The following is a 17,760-nucleotide window of genomic DNA, read 5'->3' on the forward strand; positions in this document are numbered from 1 at the left end:
CGACTTTATTTAGTGCAGCGAGATCGATTACTAGTGAATAATTGTAGGCGCATCGTCTGATGTCATCAGGATCATTTTTAGAATGTCCTACTGTGGCGCATGTGTTCCTGTGCATTTACCTTAATTTCTCGGTAAGTAGGACACTGTTGTTGATAATATTGTAGTTTTAGATATTATAATGCATTGAGCTTTCACTCTGACGTAAATTGTTATTTGACTTTAGTGTCCCTTTAAACACCAGTCAGCACTAAGAAAGATAACAGTACACAATGTAAATTTTAATTGAAATATTAGAGCAACCACAAAATTTGTTTGCAAAAACCGAAAGAATGCAAGTAAACACAACAGCACAACTTTTGTAAAAATGCAATTGAAAAACTTGAATAAATATAGTACCTACATGGTAATTGACAATTTACTAAGTGGCAAGAAGCGGTAGCACTATGAACATAGCAGTCCAATATGATATGTCTTAGCCAAAGGAAGTGCAATACAAAAAATGGCAAATACCTAGAAGTACTCGGTAAATGAGGAGCGATACTAGAAAGGAACATTGTACAGCTGCAGATGTGCAGAACAGGAAATAACAAGCAATCTGACACTGCTCAATGTTTCTGAACGTTTTTATTGAATGATGTCGCCCTAATTTAGAATTCAAATAAAACTTTGTACCTTACTAGAACATCGAATGCAACTTAAAAGGCAGATACAAGAGAGCATGCACAAATAGGTGAGCGATACAGGCAGACGTGAAGAGCCGGACAGCGGGTGGCTTCGCCTTTTGAGAACATTGCCGAGTGAATGGGCAGGATTATATCTTTAGTCACCGAGGTGACCGGCTGTCGTGCTTCGATCATCTGGGCGGGGCTTCTGCAGTTTTCTGGAGTTGTATCAGATTATAGTAATTACCAGATTTCAGAAAATGAATTCACTGCATTATATTTGTTACGTAAATACAACGGTGCACATTTATAGCTCGGAGAAAACCAATCTGGCAAAAAAAAAAAATAGCTCCGAGAACAATCAAACTGCGCCAAACAGACAGTACGCCTGATTTCCTGAATAATATTTTATGACCATTCTAAATCTTCACAGACATTTAAGCAGTCGTCACTCAATAAGTACAGAACATCATATCGCTACCGCACGGTGCTTAATGTGCACTCGCCCCTGCATACGCTTTCTACAGAAGCATGTAGAAGAACACTGCAGTAACCAACCAATATAAAAGGGTAACTAGGTAAATGCCGAAACAGACTCCCATCATAATGCAAGTTTTTGTTTACCATAATTATGCCCCCCCCCCATACTCCCCCAGTGAAATTGCGCGTTTTTTGGCACATTGATGCTCTTACATGTTCACCAAGAGGGCAAAACAAAATCAAAGCATGCCAACTTGATTGGCAAGTTGTAGAGCATAGGCCTTTAGTGTCAGCAGAAACAGACAGGAAGGTGTAACGGGTAGTTAGATGAAGTGGTAGACCATAATGAGGGGACCAAGTGTCAGCATTGGACTATATAACAATGATCCGGACGTCCACCAACCAGGACGCCTGAAACAAACCGATTCCAAATAAGCGAAGACTACCACGTCATGATTGACGATGCTTCAGCTGAACAGCTTGATTGGACAAACGAGAAAGTTCCGAGTCCTTCCGTACAATTACCTCAAGACCGACCAAAGGAAGCACGGACTTGAGTTGCACACATGGACAGTTGCACACATGGAAGAATGAAGTCTCTCTGCCACACGGATAGATGAATTCATATCATATATTGCCCAGCTTGCCATGCAGTTGAAAGCAAAAGTGCATCAATATGTTACTGCATTACACAGTGTGAATGGACGCCTCTATTATGGCTAACAAAACACGCAGATGAGTCTATCTCACTGCATTCGTATATGGTGGTAAATACGACTGCACGATGGTGAAATGTTGCACTAAAATTATACTTGCATAATTTAATCAACGATACGGGTCCAACATACTTGGCATAGTAGCTCAAAACACTGTGTTCTATTCTTCAAAAAGCTCTGTACGATGATAGACCATTGACGTAGCGTTTGATGTGCAGGCCAGGGTAGATCCAGAGATCTTCGCGGGGGTAATGGGATGTTTAGTCCGTTGCCTACTTTTCATCCACTAGTGCGCATAACAGAGTGATCCTCACACAGATTGAAGGAAGGGCAGGCGATAGTGATGGGCTTTCTTGCACGATGCATTTTCCAGAAGGCAAGGAAGAGGCAGAAACCAGGAGGCGAATCCTCGTGGAAGATTGGACACTACGGCCACAGGGCAGAGGTATCTCGAGGATTGTCTGGCCCACCCGAAAGGCACAGGCCAGACACGGAAGGTGATGCGGGTCTGGTCACTGCATCCAACAGGTGGGATCAGGGGTCGCGAAACTGCAAAGACACAGAGATTCGATGTTTAGATGCGCATATACGCGATACACACAGCAACACAATTTCACGGGGGACAATATTTGAAGCAATGCCGGATTTCCGCTTAGTCTATGAATTGACGAAATAACGCAATTTTTTCTAGAATTGGGAAAGCATCAGACGCGATATTCGAATGTTGCGGATTTTAAATATCATGGATAGAAAGGGTGATTTTTCCTCCGCTTTAACTGCAGCATATAAATTATGATGTCAATTGGAGCAAATTAAAGACAACAACCTCTCCTATGCCTTTTCTGTGCTGATTTGTAAGTTTACTTTGTTGCATTTAACAAAGAAATGAGTCTCTAGGACAGATAACAAAATTGTTGATTCGTGGGAAAACACAGGGGTTACGCCCCCCCCCCCCCCCTCGCTGCGCTTGAAGGAAACTGCCAGATTTAAAATAAAGTTTCTTCATTCTTTCATTCGTAGCAGAAATAGTGACCTGGACGTGTGAATAGATCAAGTTAGCGGCCCTGTCGTGCAAATGACACGTAACGCCCCTATAAGGACACGTTCCTCGCAACACCCTCTGGCGACTAAAAATCGCACTAGCCATCCTTTTCATACGTCTACACTTCTATTTGAGCGGAAGCGCAGAGGAGAGTGACACTCAAAAGTGGACGCTCATTGAATTCGACGTTTACTTTGAAGACCCAAGTGTTTGTTTGCCTTGATTCTTCGTGCGTTTTAGTTTACATGGCCCGTCTTTTAGAATGTATATTGAGCAAGCTCAGCTCTTACTTTAAAATTTATTTTGAAGGTTCTTGAGTGTTGTCCCATAGATGGAGCAGGTGCTGTTTTATCCACTCCAACAATCTTTCAATATATATTGCACTGCAGTTAAGAACAAATGCTGTCCACCATGCTTTCCTTGTCTTGGTTGTATTCATTCGTTTGGTAAGGTGCAAATAACGCAGGTTTACGGGGGACACTACATATGACAAGCCCAAATATTTGCTTAACCTTGAAATAGCAACTACTTAAAGCCTTTGGAAGCTTTCGCGATCTACAAAATTTGTTAAGAGCAGAAATTCAGTTCCACAGTGTATAAAATATACCATACCCCCAAATGCCCCATATGTCTCCATGTGCACTGGTGTGTTCAATCCAGACGAGGTGGTCAAGTGGTTCAGGGTCAGTTAAAGGTTTTTCGTATTAAAAATTTTATTGCCTGCTATCCACTAAGTACATAGCATGACAAAAGTGGTTAGTATGTACAGTCCTGGAATTTGATCTACACTGCAGGTCAAAACATATCTACAATAACCTTATAATTCTACACTGCGATACACGAGGTTGTAGCAAAAGCAACAGAAGGTACTTAAATAGAAATTGCAGGAATAGAAAGGGTTCGTCCACAAATTAAAGAAACTGGGCCTGTTAAAAAGAATCAATTGATCCAGCTGGTTAGTACATAACAAATGTCTTCAAAATGTCATGGCAGTTATGCACCCCTTTAAGTGCAATTTCCATGCTGTGAAAGCTCGCAGAAAGTAACGAGACTTGTTGTTGACTTTCTGTCCAATAAATGGTGAGAACACCATCAGAACAGACTTTCCAGGCTTCTCTAAAGCTTTGTTAACAGCAAGAAGTTCACCTGGTTCACATCAGGACTCAATTAGCGGTGATGCGACCAAGAGAAGCCTGAAAAGAGCCAGTTTTTATGGTGTTCCCACCATTTTATGGACTGATAAGTCAAGGCACTCTACTTTTATGGAGCTGTTGCTGTAAAAAATTTTTCTTGCCAGCTGTGTATCCATGAGCAAGGAGGCCGAGAATTTTATTTATACTGATAAGATCAGCAAATTGTTTTTACAAGATTCTTATTACTTTACAGACGAAATCACGTAGACACGTGTGGCAGTCGCACAGGTACACAGGTGCGTTTTTCTGCCCACACACACGCTTTGAAAATCTATCATTAGTCTCCTTTAACCCAATCAAGTAAGACTGCATTTGAAGAGATGATCGTCCCCAATGCTGCAGAACACTGTTACGCGAAGGCTTGATATCCCAACTTCAACCCGTCTTTCACTTGATTAAAAGCAGAACAGGGTCATCAGTACTACCTCTTGAGAACTGCAGTCCACTAAGCCTGCGTGATAAATGCGATGTCTGATTACGTATATATGTGCTATGCTTTTTTAAGTTACAAGAAGGCGCGCGAACACATAGCCTGCAAAAGCAGTCATCAAAATAGAAAATGCCGCCATATCCACGAAGTGAATGATGATGAGTGGGCGAAGCTCTGGAGGAAAACCTGGTAAACCATGAATCTTCCGTACATTTTGCCTATTCGATTTTATTACAATGCTCCCCCTCGCGTACGTCGCCGCACTAAATCGAACGATTGCCTTCTACCAATGACACGTGCCATATGTGACATCATTCCTATTTTATAACATCTCGCATCTTTCATCATCAACTACAAGTACCACCGTCTAGTTTATAACATCTTGCATCTTTTCATCATCAGCTACAGGTCCCGCCATCTAGTGAGCACTGAAAGAACTAAACGAGAGGTGGCTACATGAAGGAGACGGTGCCACCATCTAGTGAACACTGCAAGAACTAAACGAGAGGAGGCGACATACGGGAGACGGTACCGCCATCTAGTGGACACTGCAAGAACTAAACGAGAGGTGGCTACATACAGGGGACGCACAGCCCACGCCTTAAGGAGCTTCGCCCCTAAAAGAAATAATGTACTTGCGCGAGCCACTGCACCACCATGTAGAGAGTTCCATTACTCTTCTGAAGGATGTTTGACCGAAGGAGTTCATGAGACAAAGGCCGGATGACGTACACAAAGAATCCGAGAGCTTGTTCGTCGCATGCACCAGACGCAGAGGTTGGCAAGCTAGAAAAAAAAAAAAACTCCATTTAATCACTGTGAGACATTGCGCACCTGCTTCACTGTTACACTATAGTTGGCGACAGACCCCGATATCTAGTTTTAACGCGAAGTTCAAGAGGCCGTCACATGACACAGTGACCAAATATAGATGCTGCCACATTTTTCAAGAGATGAAGTTCGCAGGTATCCAGAGTAGATAACAGACTGATTTTATGAGCTTAAGGCTGGAGCAATTGTGGCATTAGTATTATATTCATTATAATTTTTTAAAGCGGTGTTATAAGTTGCACGTAGTACTAGTACTGTAAATTCCCAGAACATTTGCCAAGAGGCTGAGACAACCTCGCTTTATTATGGCAATGTACTGCCAACTTCAATCCCACCTTCGCTTGATTTAGTTATACGCCAAAAGAGATGCGATAAAACAGAATGACAGGCCCAACCAAGGAAAACATTGAGTGAATTGCAACAAAGCGCGGTAATGGCAACGTAGTAAACATTAAAGGACTTATTCACAAAACAAACTTATACTGATGTCTTTTTTTATGTTTCTGAACATGATTCTATGTTTGTTATAAGGAAGCCAAAATGGTAACCGTGCAAAAGGTCACTACTAGATTGATTAGCGAATACCGGCCTACTTATCAAGCGCACTATCAGTGAAATCGATAAAGAAAACACGAGATACGAATAAGGTTGGTTGGGGAACATGAGCGTAAGAGAAAAAAACAGAACCGGTGCGACGAACACCAAGAGGAGGAAGGCCTGGCCAAGGGCAGCAAGCTGTTAGGTGGAGCAATGAAGTGAAGAAAACAGAATTCAATCAACCAAAGGAACAAGCAGGATTTCGATCAGGCTACTCAACAATTGACCACATTCATACTATCAACCAGGTAATAGAGAAATCCTCAGAGTATAACCAACCACTATACATAGCCTTCATATATTACGAGAAGGCGTTTGATTCAGTAGAAATAACAGCCGTCATGCAGACACGGCGGAATCAGGGCGTCGATGAAGTATATATAAACATCCTGGAAGAAATCTACAGGGCATCAACTGCTACCATAGCGATTCATAAAGAAAGCAACAGAATACCAATCAAGAAAGGTGTACGGCATAGGGATATAATCTCCCCAATACTATTTACCACGTGCTTACAGGAGGTTTTCAGAGGCCTAAAATGGGAATAGTTAGGAATATGAGTTAATGGAAAGTACCTTAGTAACCTGCACTTGGCCGATGACATTGCATTGCTGAGTAACTCAGGGAACGAATCGCAACTCATGATTACGGAGTTAGACAAGGAGAGCAGAAAGGTGGGTTTTAAAATTAATCTACAGAAAACGAAAGTAATGTACAACAACCACGTAAGAGAGCAGCGCTTTGAGATAGGTAATAGTGCACTTCAAGTTGCAAAACACTATGTCCACTTAGGACAGGTAATAACCGCGTAGCCGAACCACGAGATTGAAGTAACTAGGAGAATAAGAATGGGGTGGAGCACATTTGGAAAGCACTCTCAGATCATGACTGGTAGATTGCCACTATCCCTCAAAAGGAAGGTATATAACAGCTGTATCTTGCTGGACTTAGCTACGGAGCAGAAACCTGGAGACTCACAAAGAGGGTTCAGCTTAAATTGAGAACGACGCAGCAAGCAATGGAAAGAAAAAATGGTAGGTGTAACCTTAAGAGACAAGAAGAAAGCAGAGTGGATTGGGGCACAAACGGGGGTTAAGGATATCATAGCTGAAATCAAGAACAGGAAATGGACATGGGTCGGGCATGTAGCCCGTAGGCAGGATAACCGCTGGTCATTAAGGGTAACTAACTGAATTCCCAGAGAAGGCAAGCGGGTTAGGGGGAGACAGAAGGTTAGGTGGTCAGATGAGATTGAGCAGTTTGCGGGTACAAATTGGTAGCAGCAAGCACAGGACCGAGTTAACTGGTGGAACATAGGATAGGCCTTTGTCCTGTAATGGATGTAGTCAGGCTGCTGCTGCTGCTGATGATGATGATATACTCACATGTGCCCCAACATGTTGCGCACTGCCGTCGCGCACCTATCTTTCATGCAGCAAAAGTTATATCAACACACAGAGATCAAACCACACGTAAAGTAATTGAATCCTTGATTGATATGTGGGGTTTAACGTCCCAAAACCACTACATGATTATGAGAGACGCCGTAGTGGAGGGCTCCGGAAATTTAGACCACCTGGGGTTCTTTAACGTGCACCCAAATCTGAGCACACGGGCCTACAACATTTCCGCCTCCATCGGAAATGCAGCCGCCGCAGCCGGGATTCGAACCCGCGCCCTGCGGGTCAGCAGCCGAGAGTAATTGAATCCTATAATATAAAAAAAAGGGGCGAACAATGTCTCCTATAGCCCTACATGATAGCGTGGTTAGTAAACAATTGTATCGGGCCAGTTGGTAAGGATCCATCTTGCTAGGAAGCGCAGCCACTATTACAAAGAACACACAACACAAGCGCTTAACTTCAACTAAACGTTTATTGAAAACGTCAGAGTTTATAAAGGGGGTGAAAAAAGAAAAAGAATAAAAAAGGGAGACAACAAAAAGCACACGTGCCAGTCCCGTACTTTGCTATCCGTTATTGTCTATCAGCCCATCCAAAAAACATAGTTCTTTCCGCGTGAGCGAGATAGAGGGTGCACTAGCACACTCAAAATCATCACGTGTCATTTCCGCCGCTTCTACTATCAAACGGGTTAATAAATCTCTGTCCCGATATAACACGCACATGTTATCGAAATAAGGCACACAACCGCACTCCTTACAGTGAATCGCCAAGTAACCATCGGTACCCTTCTGCACTTTATTGTGGTGCTCTTTTAGCCTCTCATTAATGCATCTTTCAGTTGTTCCCACATAAACAAGACCACATGACAAGGGCACTCTGTAAACAACCGACTGTGCACACTCAACATATTTATTGCGATGCTTAATTTGGCAACCTTTCTTTTCGTTTGAAACAGGACAAGTTTTGTGACATATTCTACAGTTTTTTCCGGAGATGACATGACCACTCAGACGCCGACCTTGTTACCAATCTTCTTAAGATTGTGTGCCACACTATGGATATAGGGGACAACAGCCGTTTTACGCTGCTGCATAGCGTATAGTAAACAACGACTATGCCTTCGCAAGGAACTCAACAAATTAGATAATCAACCTCTGCCGGAACAAGGAATTCTACAATATCGACAAGATGCAACTTCACAGAAGAAGGCCCTGAAAGCGCTACTACTCTTTTTGTGATCGACCGGCCTTACTGAACGCTTGTAGCTAAGACGCCCTTCCTGTGTGTGTTTTCGTTGTCACATGAGTGCGCATGCGTTTTTTTTTTTTCTCTATCTATCCCCTCTTTCTTGCCCCTACTTCCCCGCCCCCAGCGCTGGGTAGCAAACCAGATGCCAATATCTGGTTAACCTCCCGGTCTTTCCTTTCTCTCTCTTACGCTGCTGCAGGGAAGTGTTAATACGCTGCCTATTTTGTTTCTTTAGGTCCCTATGTAGCGATTCAGCGACGCTTATAACCATTCGTTGCGGGTAACCTGCTGCCTTCAGTCGCAAAACCTGTTGCCTAAAGCTCTTCTTCATGAGGTGAAAACACGACTTCTACAACGAATTAAAAAGGCACATTCGTGCAACAGACCTCTTTACTACTTTGGTATGGGCAGAAGAGAAAGGCAATAATTGCTTTTTTTTTGCTCCTGGGCTCATAAAGCCAACAAACGTGGTCATCCTGAAATTGCAACGAAAGATCTAGGAACATGAGTGTATCACCATAGCGCACTTCATGTGTTACTTACAGAGGCTGACAAACTGTCTCAAAAACTACAAGTGTCAAAACAGCAACACTTTGAAACTCTTTGGCATCACACTTGAAAAAAAAAATAATCCACAAACCTGAAGATCTTTAAAACTTTAGTTCCCGACAACCTCTTATCAATTAATCGATCTAAGTGGGCCATAAAAATAACACTAAGGACGGATGCAATAGCCGAACCAATACAAATACCCTGTTTTTGGATATAGGTGTTCCCATTCCAAATAAGGAATGTGGACGTTAAGTATAAAGCTAGTAAATCCAGAAAACCTCTCACTGACATACCACAAGTGTTCTGAAAGGTCACCGCACCATGCTCGAGTATGCACTGCTCGACAAATTCTAGAAACGTTTCATGAAGTAAAGAATAGTACAAATCTTTCACATCTATGGGCAACGCCTTAACGACTGTTTCGGCATTCGATAGCAAAAAATTCACAATCTGCTCAGAATTGTTGGTGTGAAATGGGTCATTAATTTGAAGGAGATTCAGCTTTTCCTGTAGAAAAAACGCCACATTTTTTTGCCAAGAACCTTGTTCCGAAATTACCCGGAACGGCATTCCATCTTTGTGCGTCTTGCAACTAAAGAACATGTCTAAGCCCAGTTTATCTGTTTTCATGATATGTTTAGCCAAATCATACAATAGAAGGCTGTTGCACAAGTTTTTTGCAGCTGTTCGAACAGATTTGAGTGACACCTTTGGCTTAATATCAAATACCAACTCAAACGCCACTTGCGATTTTTGAAAAAAAAAAAAAAAGAACCATTCGGGAAAACACAGAACCCACCTTCTTTGTCAGAAGGAATGACACAAAGTCCCGACTCTTTGAGGTATGTGACCACCTTCCTTATGGGCAACACTTGACGCTTGGGCCTGAACTTTTCAAGCACATCAACGCCCTCGGAAATACACCGATCCTTTTCACAATCCGGAGCACAACCAGGAAGTTTTCTCACAAGAGACAGGAGCTTAGCCGCTTCAAGTCTTGGTTCAACAGCGTACTTGGGACCTCGTCTTAACATCTCTTTCACATATTCAGGAAGAACGACGTCATCCGTGGTGTGAATAATGTTGCCCTCAGCAGGTTTATTCGGTCGGCGCTTGGACCTGAGCTGCGACAGTACTGTTGACCAAAGACGTTCCGTTTCGCAGGTCATAAGGCCCCCCAATTCACGCCATTTATTCTTCTTCTGGTTTGTTGAGTCGCATTCCATGTAGATATGATCGCGCAGAATATCTCGGTAGAGGCCTGTCTGCCTGTGACACTCCGAACGCGGCTGTGTGCCTTATTTCGATAACACGTGCGTGTTATATCGGGACAGAGATTTATTATAACCCATTTGATAGTAGAAGCGGCGGAAATGACACGTGATGATTTTGAGTGTGTTAGTGCACCCTCTATCTCGCTCACGTGGAAAGAACTATGTTTTTTAGATGCGGAGCATCTAATACTCGAGGCTTGTAGTGCGGCGCCGTCCGCAAGCTTCCTCCTCCTTCCACCATCTGTGCATCCCTTCCTCCTCTACACACCGCGCGTGCTTCACTCCTCCACCATCTGTGCACCCTTCCTCCTCTACACACCGCGTTCGACATCTACAATTCTCCTGATTCTCCAGTGGACGCGCATGTGGCGTCGCGCTTCGAGAACATTCAACAGCTGACAGTGCATGCGCCGTCGAGCTGTATATATACTCAAGGTCGGCGCTCGCTCGCTCAGTTGCCGCTCGTCGGTTGGTTTGTACGGCGCGTCGACGTCCAAGGTCGCGGTGAAATGAATTCCAACGAATCCACAAACACAATGATCGACGTCCCTTCGACCAGCGCCGCCCTTTCGCATACGTGTGTACGTGTTCACTCATTTAACACCCCCTCCTACAACCACGTTAACCAATTTAGCCATCGACCCAAGTAAGTCGCAATTTAACACCCCATTTCACAACCACGTTAACCAATTTAGCCATCGACCCAAGTAAGTCGCACTTTAACACCCCGTTAACCAATTATATGCTCCGCATCCTCCTCAGTGTTCCCCCGAGGGAAGCTGCGGGCAATTTTTTGGATGGGCTGATATAGACAATAACGGATAGCAATGTACGGGACTGGCACGTGTGCTTTTTGTTGTCTACCTTTTTTACTCTTTTTCTCTTTTCACCCCCTTTATAAACTCTGACGTTTGCACTAAACGTTCAGTTGAAGTTAAGCGCTTGTGTTGTTTGTTCTTTGTAATAGTGGCGGCACTTTCTAGCAAGATAGCGTGTTTAGGTTCTTTTATAGCACGATATCATAACTTTATGCTGTTGGAGAGTACACGTGGGATCTATCAAGGTTTTTTCATTGTTCAAAATGGCGGCTCATCTGCTGTTTATTGCCTTGGTGTGATCACGTGGGTGTGGAGGTTGAAGTGTTGCTTTTGCGTTCATGTTTTTTTTTTCAATTAAATATTCATTTGCGAGTGAGCGCTTTGGTTTGTCTCTTCAATTGTGTCCGCGTGGTCGTGCGCTGTGTTAAAATATGTTCACGGACACAGCTAGCCCTGACAAAGCTACCCCCTTGCCTATAACTGTAAGCTAAGCCTGAAAGGTGTATACGCGCGCCTGTGTCACCCGAAGTGGCTGCTTGATCCAAGGAACTTGTCAGCTCAAGTTACGCGCAAAGTAGCTTAAATCTCAGTTTCGCTAAGCTAATATATAAAACGAGTGATGTTCGGTCACGCCCCAAGCTCCCGTCGGCATGTCAAATGAAGGGGCTCACCAAATTTTTCGATGACGAAGTCAAAGCTCACAGTGGTCATCGATGAATTCCTGGTGACGCGGTTCCTTGTATGTTACGTCATACATCCTGGTAAAGTACACACTGACACAAGAAAGCTGGAGCGCGACTCGTACGTACTAGTACTACCGCGAGCCGAGCGCCTGAACATCGCGGCGATTGCCATTCCACGAAGCCCGAGAAGTGCCGCCTACAAAATGCGCAGCAGCGAGGGAAAATTGGATGTCCGCCACCTGCGCATAACACTATTTTTACTATGTGTTGCTTCGGTATTCATGCATGCGTTCCAGCCAAATCTGATCACGCTATTACGTCATGATATAGTTCGTCACCATCTTATCGGCGAGATATGCACCCAGTGTATACTGTGAAGAGAAGGTGTACGTACACTTAATTTTAATAAAAGGGAAAATGCCAACGCGTGGCTGCCTACAGCACCATCAACCGATAGCCAAAGAAAGTACGTCGGCTTTCGGCGTGACCGGTTGCAAAACAAAATAACGAGTCATGGCCGTTGCACAAGCGCTGCTAGATAACACTGCCGCTCCGTTCAACTAACGGGTGGTGCCGCCAAAAGTGGACGCGCTTTTTTTGAATCTCAGTGAACCTTAAGGGTCCCCAAATTTTTATCTCTACGGTTTTACGACACATGAGCGTTTAAGCAAATTGTAAGTGAATGGTGACATGCGCACCTCCCGCGTTGTTTTTTTTTTTTCAATATGTATTATCGTCGGCAAATGTAACTCGAACAGCGGCAAGCCTTCGCGATAGTGTAGTGCGAACCATCCAAATATGTATCCGCTATGCCTCTGGGCATGTGCGCATACGCATGCTTCAAAGCGCAATCCCAGTGCGTCCAGAGAATGGTCGGACCGTTATCAGTTATTTAGCAGCTTCAGTGGTACCTTCCTGGACGGTGCTAAAACGCTAAAACGAGCGGGGTCAGCCGCCTTGGCGGCATGCTCGGCCGACAGGCGCTTGCTGCCGATCTTGTTGGCATGTATGACTACGCAGTTTCAACACCACGCAGTTTAGATATGCGTATGCGCGTGTGCATGCCGAAATGACTATGCGCGTGCGCATGCCATGATTAGTATGTGCGTGCGCATGTCAGAACGCGTATGCGCGTGCGTATGCCAGAATACGTATGCGCGTGCGCATGCCAAAATTCGTATGCGCGTGCGCATGCCAAAATTCGTATGTGCGTGCGCATGCCAAAATACGTATGCGCGTGCGCATGTCAAAATTCGTATGCGCGTGCGCATGTCAAAATTCGTATGCGCGTGCGCATGCCAAAATTCGTATGTGCGTGCGCATGCCAAAATACGTATGCGCGTGCGCATGTCAAAATTCGTATGCGCGTGCGCATGCCAAAATTCGTATGTGCGTGCGCATGCCAAAATACGTATGCGCGTGCGCATGTCAAAATTCGTATGCGCGTGCGCATGCCAAAATTCGTATGTGCGTGCGCATGCCAAAATACGTATGCGCGTGCGCATGTCGAAATTCGTATGCGCGTGCGCATGTCAGAACGCGTATGCGCGTGCGCATGCCGAAATGAGTATGCGCGTGCGCGTGCCAAAATTCGTATGTGCATGTCAGAACGCATAAGATATTGCTAAGCGCTGTCAGTGAAGATCCCAACACGACGCCGCAAGAGTGCGGGTGTGGTGTATCCTGATTGCACAGATTTCCATCCGCAACAAAAAAACGCCGAGCTCTGCCACCAGTGGACATAATTGCAATCGGTAGGAAAAACTACTGGTCCAGTAAAGGTACACGAGTAAATATAATTATTGCGTTTACTCAAGCGCGACGCCAGCTGTTTCGCTTTACAGCAGCGTTTTGCGTGCAGTATGCCTGTTTAGAATGCGGTACCGAATCATTGCCGTACTTTTTCGCAGGCTGCATACCAGTAATAGGATATATTACGACTCACGCGTGGATGCAAGCACCGCTCACGTATACAATTGTAACGGCGTACTATAGCGATGTAAAGGGACGTGAACGGCACGAAAATCATAGCTTTCGACTCAGTCGAACTGCGGCATGGCTTCACTCACTAGGCGAATCTGTGCTTTCGGTCGGCGTCATCGTGGCATTTTAAAATTTCGTTCTGATTGGCCCTTTCTGAATGCGTGTGTGTTCCGAGTGTCCGGCATGAGTGGCAAATGATAAACGCATGCAGTGGATGAGCGCAAGTTGGAACGAGATTTTAGCGCTACGTTGACGCCGACTTACGGCACGAATTCTGCTTTGCCACAGCCAAACGCACGCCGCAGTGCGACTGAGTCAAAAGCAATGGCTTCCGCTGTTCGCGTTTCTTTCAATCGCAATAGTACGTACCTGATGAAGTTGCTTCCGAAGTCTGCAATGCACGTGCTGTACACATTCCGGACTGTCAAGGAAGGTCTCCTCGACGTTTCACACAAAGTCAGCACCAAATTCCAGGAGGGGAAGAGCGCGAAACATCCTTTCAGCCTGAGTCGGGTTGTGCCGTTCCGCATTTGATTTGCGGAGCGTCTGCTCTCGTGACAGTACATAGGTGTCGCTTCACCACGCTTACAACAGATGGCACGACGCGCTTTCAAATATGGCAGCACGCGCTGAGCTCACTATATTCTGGTGTATAGCATGCCGTCTATGTTATTCATTAAAGTAATTACACTTTATTCTCTAATTACTAATGCAGACAGAGAGGTCAGTAGATTCACACGCAAAACTGGTCATGTCGCATATGTAAAATAAAATTTGTAAAAAATACATGTAAATTATGTAAAAATTAAAATATGTAAAATAAATGGGTAAAAGCGCGGCGATTTCAGTACAGCATAGAAACGTAAAAGCCACAAAATCAGATACAGCATGTGACTAGACAACACCACACAGAACTTCCAAAATAACATAGAATATCGTGGTAGTTAAAATTCAGCTACATATATGATATCCAACATTCACGAAAACAATTTTTTGTTGTATGATTCAACATTAGCAAAATTGTTGTCAAGCAACTAACAACACATTATGACCAAACTTGGGATCTGGCCTAGCCATTCTGCAATATGTGAACGTCGTCTCAATTAGCTATAGTGAATAAAACACTGGGATGAAGTGAAGATAAATTGTCGAAAAGGGAATGCCGCTAAAGCCGACGATTAGGCAAAGGGACTAGTTTCTGCGAGGGCTCTGACAAAGACAATGTTTAAACATTTCCTCAGGCTTCTTCTTCCACTCAACTTGTGTTATTTATGATTTTTTGTAAGAAGGAGAGAGTGAAAGAAGGGATAGAGGATAGACGGGCAAGTTAGTTATTAGCCCCGGATGGATGGATGAATATGGCTGTACCCTTTAGATCGGGCGGTGGCTAGCGCTACCAAGCCGTAATACTTAATGAACCAAAAATTAGATTTATTTTTTTTCCTTTAAATAGTGAGGTTGAGGATTCGTACTTTGCAGTGAAGGGTTTAATTTTCACTCGTGCCTTGACTTTAGCCACCAATCAGATAACCTCCTTCTAGTTAATTCTACCCGCTTAAAGTCTATTTTGCCCTCCCTGTTCCTAAACCCCAGTGCTTTGAAAAACTCGGCGCCATCATCCTGAACTATAGGGTGAAGCCCTTTACAGAAGTTTGAGTAGCGCCGCCTGGTGGGAGGCTTGCATGGCGTCATGGCAGGGACTCTTCGAATCTTGCTGTGGCGCGTATATACATAAGACGCACTTGAACTCGCTTTAAACGCCGTTGCGCTTCCAGAGTTCACATTTTGTTTGTCTCACGCCTAAAATAAATGACTAAAGCAGCATCGATGATGTTCCTGGTAAAACATTGAAAAAATAAACATTTATTTTTTCAGTAGAATCACCAACGAGGCCTGTGCTCCAGCGTACACGTTTTGATGATTTTTGTCATGGTGTCGTGCTGCTTACCTCATGGGTTCGATTCTCGGCCACGACAATCGCACTTCGACGGGGGTGAGCAGCAAAACAATGCGTGTGCAGCCGGTTAAAAAAAATTCAAGCTCACCAGTACTACTCTGCACCTTGCTTCGCAATTATGTCACGCTTTTGAGACGCATACGACAACGTATTTGTATTTCAGATTGCGTTGTTCACGGCTGATTCCTTTAAAAACGATGTGATTGTTTCGCTTTCACAATTGGTGTATGTATCGGACGCATCAGAGCAACTGCTGGCAGCGTTTTTTTTTTCTGTGGGTGCGTGATTCAGTTAGTATCGAGTCTCACAAAATATCTGTTGTGTTAAGTTGCTCATATTTTACCACGTTATTTAACTTCATATTTTCGGGAATAATTCCGGTGCTTTGTTCCACTAGAAAAACAAGTTGAGGTTAGTTGCAGAAACTGCTACTGATTTCAGATAGCGTCTACGTGCAACATCCTAGCAACTGTGCTGTCACGCTTGTAAGTACCAGTTTATATAGCCACATGATGAATAAATTTTTCCCACGGTTGATTACCCCAGAATAGCATCAATCTGTATATGAACATGACGTGCAAGATCAATTGTTGCTTCGTTGAGGCAAAGGGCTTTTCATTATCACGTGGGTCACGAAGGGGAGTGGGCCATCGGAACGGTTCATTTCGACTTTCTGGCATTTGTTTCGCAAACGACTGCTATCAGCAGTGCTCCGTGAAGGGAACATTACTGTTTATGACGCGGTGGTAGATCGAGTCAGCTGTTCGCGCAAATCAGGGTATGCGAGTACGTTACTCTGACGTCTGTTGAGAAGAAATCTGTACATGAGATCCGAGTATATCGACGTCTCATAATTCCGGAAACCATTTTGTAGTTTGCAGCATTACTTCTTTTTCTTACTATTATAAGTGATTGTGTATGAAAGACAGATCCATCTAAAGTCTTCTGCATCCCAAAGCGGAATTCTGTCCAGTGAGCTATACATTATTTGCAGATGCATACATGCACGGTAAATCCCAATATGCTGCGAGTAAATTGAAGACGTCCTAAATTTATTGGTAATACCTCGACGCAAACGTTTAATCGCGCCGTCTATGTCAAGTTGTAATGAAGTCAGACACATTTATGCACGAGTATTTTCTTGGCATCGATTTCATCGAGTACGTGCCTTTTGAAAGCAACTAAGGCCTCACTGTCCTGCACCTTTATTTTCAAAGTGGTTCCATACTTTCTGAAGCTCAGTTAACTTTTAATAGCAATAAATACCTTTATTTTGTACCTTTAGTGACCTACTACTCGAAATTGAGTAGAAATCACCACTGTATCACTGAAAAGCGGGTACATGGTGGCCTCCGAAGCAACCATCGGCATGCATCGGTGGCGGAGCGGGCGAGTCCTTGCCGTGACGTCACATCACCGTGACTGCAGCGACGCCAGTGATCGTTCTCGGGGCCAATAGCGTCCAGTTCGCTACCCTTGGGTTGAAAAATAGAGACAAATAGGCACATTTCACAACAGACAAACACAGAGTAGCGACCATCTGCAAAACAATATTTGGCCCATCCCGCTAGTATAGGCAATAAAAAAACGTAAAGACCCTGCGCAAAAAGCGCCACACAGTCGCAACTAAAGCAGATAAAGATCAATTTCATTTCATTTCATTTCTTTTATTCAACCTTAAGGGCCCGAAGGCATTACATAAGGGGGTCGTACATCCAGGTTGCAAGTTCCTAAGCATTGTAACAATATAAGGGTACACACTGATTACAATGAATGAGCAAATAAAGAACACAGGCGGAAATAACATGCATAACAAAACATAAAAAATATAATAGGTGGTAAATAAATTCTAGGAGTACAGTAAAACAACTATAAACGCAATAGTTAA

General features: G+C 43.9%; 1 protein-coding gene across 3 annotated transcripts; it reads right to left on the reverse strand.

Moving 5' to 3' along the window:
* Nucleotides 1-605: 605 nt before the first annotated feature.
* On the reverse strand, nt 606-14,412 carry LOC142795289 (uncharacterized). 3 transcript variants are annotated; one of them, XM_075886031.1, is made up of 3 exons: nt 14,285-14,412; nt 5,200-5,309; nt 606-2,407 (listed from the first exon to the last, which is right to left on the reverse strand). In XM_075886031.1, the coding sequence occupies exons 1-3, from the start codon at nt 14,328-14,330 to the stop codon at nt 2,393-2,395; spliced, it is 171 nt and encodes a 56-aa protein (XP_075742146.1). In that variant the 5' UTR covers nt 14,331-14,412; the 3' UTR covers nt 606-2,392. The 3 variants fall into 3 exon arrangements, with proteins under 3 accessions (XP_075742146.1, XP_075742143.1, XP_075742144.1); XM_075886028.1 differs by having other exon boundaries at nt 5,163-5,309; XM_075886029.1 differs by lacking the exon at nt 14,285-14,412 and adding an exon at nt 11,921-12,161 and having other exon boundaries at nt 5,163-5,309.
* Between the last annotated feature and the right edge of the window lie 3,348 nt (nt 14,413-17,760).

This window comes from Rhipicephalus microplus, unplaced genomic scaffold, assembly GCF_043290135.1.
Source record: "Rhipicephalus microplus isolate Deutch F79 unplaced genomic scaffold, USDA_Rmic scaffold_603, whole genome shotgun sequence".
NCBI classification, from domain to species: Eukaryota; Metazoa; Arthropoda; class Arachnida; order Ixodida; family Ixodidae; genus Rhipicephalus; species Rhipicephalus microplus.